The sequence below is a fragment of the Agelaius tricolor genome, unplaced genomic scaffold (assembly GCF_023055355.1).
Source record: "Agelaius tricolor isolate 1412-34295 unplaced genomic scaffold, bAgeTri1.0.p SCAF_37, whole genome shotgun sequence".
NCBI lineage: Eukaryota > Metazoa > Chordata > Aves > Passeriformes > Icteridae > Agelaius > Agelaius tricolor.
This window is the reverse complement of record NW_027269297.1, coordinates 5177762-5185776: the sequence shown is the minus strand read 5'-3', so window position 1 is coordinate 5185776 and position 8015 is coordinate 5177762. Positions and strand designations below refer to the sequence as shown.

General features: G+C 58.8%; 2 protein-coding genes across 4 annotated transcripts; both read right to left on the bottom strand.

The window, feature by feature from the left end:
- LCNL1 (lipocalin like 1) lies at positions 1–3598 on the bottom strand. Of its 3 annotated transcripts, none has more exons than XM_071453705.1 (7): positions 3440–3598; positions 2873–3012; positions 2335–2405; positions 1641–1751; positions 1023–1124; positions 767–792; positions 1–178 (listed from the first exon to the last, which is right to left on the bottom strand). In XM_071453705.1, the coding sequence occupies exons 1-6, from the start codon at positions 3533–3535 to the stop codon at positions 767–769; spliced, it is 546 nt and encodes a 181-aa protein (XP_071309806.1). In that variant the 5' UTR covers positions 3536–3598; the 3' UTR covers positions 1–178. The 3 variants fall into 3 exon arrangements, with proteins under 3 accessions (XP_071309806.1, XP_071309808.1, XP_071309807.1); XM_071453707.1 differs by having other exon boundaries at positions 3449–3581; XM_071453706.1 differs by lacking the exon at positions 1–178 and adding an exon at positions 213–324.
- A 1424-nt stretch (positions 3599–5022) lies between these two features.
- On the bottom strand, positions 5023–7951 carry LOC139603187 (lipocalin-15-like). Its single transcript, XM_071453711.1, has 6 exons — positions 7177–7951; positions 6426–6565; positions 6171–6235; positions 5794–5907; positions 5237–5338; positions 5023–5124 (listed from the first exon to the last, which is right to left on the bottom strand). Exons 1-6 carry the CDS (start codon positions 7396–7398, stop codon positions 5099–5101), a joined length of 669 nt encoding a protein of 222 aa, XP_071309812.1. The 5' UTR covers positions 7399–7951; the 3' UTR covers positions 5023–5098.
- Between the last annotated feature and the right edge of the window lie 64 nt (positions 7952–8015).

The window sequence follows — 8015 nt, the reverse complement described above, 5'->3', positions numbered from 1 at the left end:
TTGGGGAGGGTTTCTGTTTATTTGGCAAAAAGCAGGGACTGTGTGCTGGAGGAGCAGGGACTGTGTCAGAGCCCTGACAACAGAGCTTAGAAGAAGGATGGTGGAGCAGGAGCCTGGAGCTTCAGAACATGGGTCTTGTATTGCTTGGCAGGAGCATCCACAAGCCAGTCTGCACTTTCTGGAAAATAGGTGGGAGAGGTGGCGTCTGGGTGAGGCAAGGAGACCTGTGGGACTCTCCATTAGGATCAGTGCATCCTTCTCCAGTTCTCCCCAGATTTGTAGGGTGAGGCATCTCCGGCAATGGATTTCTAGTAACTCCTACAGCTGTATGGTGATAAAACACAGGCTAGGGGGGCAACAGCAAATACGGTTTGCATGGTGAGACACCAACCCACTCTGGCCAGGTTTGCCTGTCCACAACCCCAAGGTCCCATTGGCAGGAGCTGGTGTCCTGACCCTCACTGCTCAAAGGGCTGGGCAGACATTTCTCTGGTGGTTTCAGCTCACATGCCCATGTTCAGTGCCAGGCACTTCCCACTGGGGGTCTCTGGACACTGCTCCTTGGGAGTCCCTGGGTACTGCTACCTGGGGGTCCCTGCTGTAGAGAAGTATCCAAAGGAATAGTCCTACCCGTGAGCAAGCTCCAGCACCAGCTCAGACCAGAGGAATTCAAAGAGTTCTTGGTGGCCCTTGCCTTGGGGGCACCAAGAAGGTAAATTTCCAGGAGAGAACATTGCAAACACCATTTTGCACTGCGGCAACTCACCTACAGTTCACCAAGTCTGCATTCCTCTGTGGAAAAAAAGAGAAAGCCTAAGTCTGGCACTGTGGTCTGAATAATCCCATTTAGCACCCAAAATAGACTACTCAGAAGGAACTTGTGGGTTTCTTCTTGCTCATTGTGCCCAGCCAGAGCACCGCTGGCTGCCAGCACTCCCTCCTGCCAGCTCAGACCATGAAGTGGTGGTACCGATGGGCTGAGCTGGTCCCTGCCTGCATGTTCCTGCATGGGCAGTGCTCACCCTGCCTGGGCAAGATCCAGATTGTCTTGTCGGTGAAGCCATTCAGCTTGGCAAGTCTCTTGAACAGCAACTTGATTTTGGGTCTCACCCACTGGGTTCTGCCTAAAGACAAAGACATGAGTTAGCTCCAGGCTGTGCCTGACCCTGCATCTCCTGGGAAGCTGGTGAGTGTGTCCACCTGAGGGTGGGATGGATGGCAATCCCTGGGAGAAGGCTGGAGGCACTGGTGGAGGTCCTGGAGAGCAGTGGTGGCCAGGCGCATGAGACACCCCACCCAGGATACAAGATGAGCCAGAGGTCCTGACACCAGTGCAGTGACTTCTCTCTTGGTTCCTGTCCCCACTGATTCTGTTCTTCCTGTGCAGCAGGACCCCCACCCTCCACCCTTCTCCACCAAGAAACTTATCCAATGCCATGGACTTGCAGCACAGTGCTGGGAGCCTGAGCCCCAACCTCCCCTGCCATGACAAACCCCTGCTCCTTCCCTGCCACACAGGGAACACATGTAGTCCCTGCCCCACTCCTGCACCACACCCAGGGCAGGAGTGGAGAGAGAATATCCCCTGGCTCCTGGCCTTGCAGGACCCTTGGAGCAGCTCAGCACTGCTGGCTACGCACTGTAAAGTCTCAGCATGTGCAAGGTCTTCCCCTCTTTCTCTCTGGTGGCAAAGACAACCATGTAGGAGCTGCCGTCGGTATCCACAAGCCGCACCGTCTTATTGCCTCTGTCTGCAAAAGGATGTGGAGAAAAATTAATTACGTCCCCCTGGAAACCCCCACTCTGCAAAGGGGCTGTAAAGAGCATGAAGCCCACCAAGCCTGAATTTCCTTGATATCCCCTCATCCTGGTTTTCCCTCTTGCTAAGGCTCCTCAGGAAGCCTGGGGAGTCCACAGACCACAGCAGAGCAGAAGGATGGGGAAGCGAGGGCAGAAGGGGCTGTGGATGGTCAGTGCAGGCTGTTGGCCAATGTCAGATTGCTCCTTGGGCTGGGAGTGATGCAAAACCACCCTTGCTCCATCCCCTGGGAACATCCACTCACAGCCTCTTTGCAGAAGGAACCTGCTTTTCCCTAGGGTTTAAACTTGGTCTCAATGAGTTTATCCCAGAGAGAGGGATTGGGGGGTCTGCCATGCTGCTGGGCCACCAGCCCTGGGGTGTAGCTGGCACCTGGACACAGAGGGATGTCTCGCCCAGGATGCCGGAGGGGCAGGCAATCCTGAGGGCCATGTCCCCAGAACAGCCAGCTGCTTCAGACAGGGATGGTGGGACATGCCTCTATCCTGCCCCAAGAGCCAGACACCCCCACTCACCAGAGCTGTAGTATTCACCCGGGCTGCCTGTTGGCTTGTAGATCGATTCAAACTTCATACATCTCCCAGGGCTGTAGAACAGTGAAGGATGCTCCAGCTGAGGTGAAGTGACTCCCTCTCCCCTCCCCTGTTCAAGGGTTGCTATCCCAGATGTGAGACTTGCTGTTCAGAGATATGATGGTGTGGCCAGGGCAGGAGGGGACAGATACCACCCTTAGAACAATGGGTACCTGGGCTGGCAGGGGACAGTGCTGGCACCTGGGCATTATCGATGCCCTCACTCATGCTCTGAGCTTCTGGAATGAGGCTGGTTCTGCTGGGAAAGTTGTAATTGTAGGGTCCTGTCCCACCCTCTGTGGTGGCACTGGTCCTGGCCAGTGTTGTCCTGAGCCTGCCCACAGCTGTCCCAAGCCCCTGGTGTTCCTGTAAGAACCCCTGCCCAGATCTTTGGTGAGTACACTGAGGTGGAGACCCACCAGTGAAGGTCCAGAGAGGAGTTTGGTAGTGAAGCCTATGGAGAAAAGCATGTGGGACTTACGCAGGAATTGCAAAGGAGACCTTCAGGTCACCATCCCCTGAGACCTCAATGCTGGCCATCGCCATCTTCAGTTGGTCCTTATTTTGGAAATAGCTCTCAGAGTCAGAGGCCATAGCAGTGATGTACCATGTCCCTGCAATCTGGCAGTGAGAGCAGGCTGTGAGTCCAGAGGAGCAGTCTAGAGTGTCTCCTCCTCAGGGACCAAGCCAGGACAATCTCAGTCCATGTAACACCTACATCCCATCCAGGCAACAAAATTCCCTTAGGGACACCTATGCAGGAGCTGGGTGACTGTCCTCACCTGGGTGTGTCAGCAAAGCAAATGGTGGCTGTAGTGACCCCAGCTGTCCCCAGTACCAAAACACCTTTACAGTCCTCCCTGCTCTGCTGGTGACTGGAGAACAAGCCCCTTCCCTTCCCTTCCCTTCCCTTCCCTTCCCTTCCCTTCCCTTCCCTTCCCTTCCCTTCCCTTCCCTTCCCTTCCCTTCCCTTCCCTTCCCTTCCCTTCCCTTCCCTTCCCTTCCCTTCCCTTCCCTTCCCTTCCCTTCCCGGGATGCTGAGGGTCACCTTGCTCACGTCCGGCTCCGCAGTTCCCAGGTCCCCAGCCTGCACACGCAACAAGCACAGCAGGACCATCCCCAGGCTCAGCCCCACGGTCCTCATCTCGCCCCAGCTCCTCTGCCTTCAGCCGTGGGATGGGGAGTGGTGCCGGCGCTGTCGGATTTATAGCTCCGCGCTCCCTCCCCCGCCGCCCCCGCTGGAGCGGTGCCGAGCCCCACGGGAACCCTCTTGGGCTTGGCTTGGGCAAAGGGTGGATCCGATCCGCAGGGCAGCCAAGGGTGAACAAACCCCCGGGGCAGAGCGGGGCTTGTGCCTGCCAGCCCCAAAACGGAGTTACAGGAACCGTTGCACCACTGCTGAAATTTGGGATTTCCCCCGGATTTTTAGTTGATTGTGAAAGAACAAAGCGAACGGTTGTTTTCCAACGGGCTGCCAAGGACTGCCAGGAGGAGCGGGAGGTTCTTCCCGGCACCAGCCCCGGGGCAGCCCCGTTGCCCAACTCGCCAAGGCCCTCGGTGACCCGTTCTTCTGGCCGGGCTGAAACGTGCCCCAGGGCAGCTGCTGGGATCCTGCCCAAGTCCAGCCCTCCGCAGGCACAGCCTGACCCGCGGTGCCTGCACCGGCCTCCCCACCTTCGCTGGGGCACGCAGGGTCTGCCGAGCGGGCTGCACCCTGAGCAGGGTGGGCAGAAGAAGGGGTTCATGTCGCTGTGGGAGTGTGTCCCTCCTTCCCAGAATGTGATGTCCCCTGTGGCCTGGCTCTGCCAGGCTCCTGGGGTCACAGCCCAACATCTGCCTGGGCACTGAGGGACTGCAGGGCAGGGAGGCAGAGGGGGGACCAGAGGCTGCCTTCACTGTGCAGGAGGTGGAGGCGGATAGAAACGGCCCTTGGGGCTCATGGCAGCATGGCCTTGCTTTGGTGAGATGGGGGACCAAGAGGGGTGGCAGGCATGTGGGTCCCACTCTGGCCATAGGCAGCCCTGGTGCCACCCCATTCCCAGCTGGGTGGCCTGGGAGAGGACTGAGCAGGGAATGGAGTTTCTGGGGCTGTCCCTGCAGGCAGCACTGGGCAGCCTGACTGCTTAACCCTATCTGCCCAGAGCTATTGACCACCCAGCTAGGCTGTGCCAGCCCCTGTCCACCCTGGCTCCATTCTTCCCTCCCCTGGCAGCTGCTCCCCTGCACCTTCCCCATCCTCTGCTCCCCATCCTCCCCATGCTGGGCGCAGCAAACATCACATCCAGGGAGCCCCTTAAAACCTGTGGTGGGCCTGACAGGAAGGGTCAGCTCCAGGACTGTTGTGCTCAGGTTGCCTAGGGACCCTGGCACCACCTTGCTCCTGCCAACAAAGCACCGAGCTCTGGGGAAGCTGCTGCATCTATTTATTTAGGAGGTTGATGGCGATCCTGGTATGGAGCAGGGGGTCTGCCAGAGCCTGGAGGATGGGAAGGAGCACCATGGAGTGGGGCGCAGAGCCCATCGTCCGCTAGGTCTGGAGGACACGTGGCCCTTCAGCTGCAGAGGCAGGACAGGCAGATGACTGGCCAGAGCAGGGCAAAGCCAAGGTGACAGAGCCCCGAGGCAAGTGGGGGATCCCCCAGGGCCTGCAAGTCCCTGCTCAGCCCAGGCCATGCTGAAAGGGAGTCACAGCTTTCCCTGGCCACACTCACCTGATGTCCCCGGTGCATTGATCTGTTGGAAAGCAGAGAGAAGGGTGAGTGTGCAATTGGCAGCACCCTGAGCCCCTGCACAGTCCGCATACAGAGGGGCCGCAGCTGCCACCCTTTGCCCTTGAGCCACTCACCTGACTTGGGCAGGATGGCCAGCATGTCCTCGGTCAGGCCCATGGTGGGGATGAGCTCCATGAACTTCTGCAGGAGCTGGGGGCTCACGTCCTGCTCCCTTGCTGCAGCCAAAGACCCAAAGTGGGGGCTGGTGAATGCAAGGAATCCCAGCAGCCAGCCCCACACTGGGGGTCCAGGTACTGTGGGGCAGCAGCTGAACCCCAGGGAAGGGCCAAGGTGAAGCAATGAACACACAGGGTGGACGCCAGGCAACCCACAGCTGCCCTGGGCTGGCAGCAAAGGGCCACAAGCCGCTTGGGATCAGCGACCCATTTGTTTGGGGTGGTATGGGGTGGCTGGCAGGCTTGGGATGCTGCAGCTGGGCTTGCACACTGCAGGGGGCTCTGATTCAACCTGCAACCAGCTGGAGATTTCTTTAGTGCAAGGTTTCATTCACCCCAAAATTAATTCCCTAGGTGATGGACATGGGGTGCTGCTGGTGGTGGGGAGCCCAGTCCCTGCCTGCTGCTGGTGCCCCCATCCCTTTCCAGGAGCCAGGTCCCCACTCCCAACGTACTGAGGAGCTGCAGTGCCGTGCTGGGCTCTGCCTTGCTGTGCTGGACCTCGTGCAGGACAGCGTAGTGGCTGTAGTCTGTCTCTATCACACGCAGATTCCTCTTCTCTTGTGCTCCTAAGGACCCCAGAGGTAACTGTCTGGGTAACATGGTACAGTCTGAGCCCTCCTGGGCCCTGCTGAGGCCCACAGCTCAGTGCTCAAACCTCAAATTTGCCTGCTCAATGTGGAGGAGCCAGGTGCCCACCCACCCACAACCTCTTGCTGAGCCGTGGAGGCAGAGGGGCCAAGCCCACCTCCCACTACTCCCAAGGCATGGGGGCTGGGGATGCCCTCTGTTTCGGGGTACCCATGGCTCCAAAGCCCCTCTCCACACATACCCATGTAGTGCCCCGCCTTCCCGCTCTGCTGGAAGAGCAGCTCAAACTCTTGGCATTTGTCCATTCTGGAAAAGGAACATGAAAAAGACAAATGTGACTAGACACATGGGAAGGCAGCAGGGTGAGATGGGCCCAGCCTGCCCAAGGGGATGCACTGAGGCAGAACTGGGCAACCCAGAGCAGTGGGGGAGTTGCTGTGGGGGGGAAGGGAGTTCCTGGCCCACAGGGAACACGGTGAGCAGGACAGACACTTACAGGGGTAAGACCAACTTCATGGCCAGGTCCCCTTCTGGTGTGAAGCTGACGATGGCCATGGATGACTTCATCCCATCCTTCATCTTCAGGAAGACGGAGCAGTTGGAAGCAATGGCTGTGACATGCCACTCCCCTGCAAACTGCAGCAGGACATCACCGGTGGAATTTGGAAAAGTTGCGGGGACCTGCCAGAGGGACCTGCACTCCTCCATTAGGGGACTTGGAAGCCCTCTGCAGAAATTTGCCAACCTACAGTGGACCTGCCACTCTCTGTGGGGACCTGTCACCCTCTTCAGGGACCTGCTACCATCTGTGGGGGTCTGCCTTCCACCATGGGGAACATGACAGCCCACTATAGAAACCTGCCAGCTGGTGGTGGCAGACCTGCCACCCTCTATGGGGACCAGCCAGGCAAACATGGGGTACTGCCACCTTCCTGCATGCAGAACACCCTGTCCTGTCCCATGCTAAGAGTACAGGTGCAGCATCTGGCCCATGTTTCCTGGGAAAGTGCCTCATGCTTGCAGACATCATGGCACCACGTGCTGGTGTCCTTGCAGTAGGGCTGTTGTTGGTGCTGGACACAGCAGCCAGGACTAACCTGGTTTTGCACAGGCTCTCCTGGAAGCTGCCCTGGAGCTGGCTCAGGGATGGGGCTGGCAGGTGCCCGGGGGTGCAGCACAGGCCCCCTGCCCCAGCCAGCCCCCCCAGTCCAGGCAGGATGTGCCAGGCAGCACCGTGTTGTGCTTACCTTCTCGGTGTCCAAGTCCGGCTGCACAGGCACCTGGGCTCCTGCCTGCAGCAGGCAGAGCAGGGCTAGAGCCAGGCTGGGCAGTGCTGCTGTCATCCTCACCCTGGAGTGGATGTGGGCAGGAGAGGCTGCACCCACTTTATAGCCCCCACTGCTGGCAGCACTCCTGCCCACGCCAGCTTTATGCAACAGGTTACACAAGAGCAGGGATAACCTGTCCATGGCTTAGGCGACAGTGCTGGCCCTGTCCCCCCCAGTTCCAGATGAATGCATCTTTGTGTGAGACCCAGCCCAGAGCACGCCAGGATGAAGTGCTGCCCTGTGCCCGCTCTGTATGGGGACGAAATGTGACATGCATCCCAGGGGCCCCCTCCTGGCTGTTCCCATTGGTTCTAGGGTCCGTCAGTGGTGGGACGGATCCTGCCTCAGTGCCAGAGAATGGTTGTGTTGGTGTTCTACCCCAGGCAGAGCCACAGCCCAGTGCCCTCAGAAGGGGTGGTGTCTTCTTAGGCTGGTAGCAGCAGGCTCAGACCCCCTGCTGAGAGGGTCTGGGTTCATGGGATGGAACCCAGGAGGTGGTCAGGATCAAGCCACACCCAGAGCTCACAGTCATCCTTCTTCTTCATGTCCATCCTTCCCCAAACTTCTGGAGACCTCCTGATTGCCCATCGCCCCATTCCCATGCTGCCAGCCTGCTCTCCAGCAGGAAAACCAAGGCAAGGAGGTCGGGGGAGCCCAGGGTGCCCAAGGAGCAGAGGGGGAGCAGATGCCCCAGGGGTCCTAGACGCAGGGACCCTTCTTTGTGGGACAGGCCAGGTTCAGTGGCCAGGCAGCACCAT

Coding starts and splice junctions, on each gene's coding strand:
- LCNL1 (XM_071453705.1), bottom strand. CDS start 3,535: ATGAGGACCGTGGGGCTGAGCCTGGGGATGGTCCTGCTGTGCTTGTTG. Junction 2,406..2,872: donor GTCTCCTTTGCAATTCCTGC/GTAAGTCCCACA, acceptor ACTGTTCTACAG/CCCTGGGAGATGTATGAAGT. Junction 1,752..2,334: donor GGGTGAATACTACAGCTCTG/GTGAGTGGGGGT, acceptor ATCCTTTTGCAG/ACAGAGGCAATAAGACGGTG.
- LOC139603187 (XM_071453711.1), bottom strand. CDS start 7,398: ATGGACAGGTTATCCCTGCTCTTGTGTAACCTGTTGCATAAAGCTGGC. Junction 5,908..6,170: donor GAAGGCGGGGCACTACATGG/GTATGTGTGGAG, acceptor TGGGGTCCTTAG/GAGCACAAGAGAAGAGGAAT. Junction 5,339..5,793: donor CACGGCACTGCAGCTCCTCA/GTACGTTGGGAG, acceptor CTTTGGCTGCAG/CAAGGGAGCAGGACGTGAGC.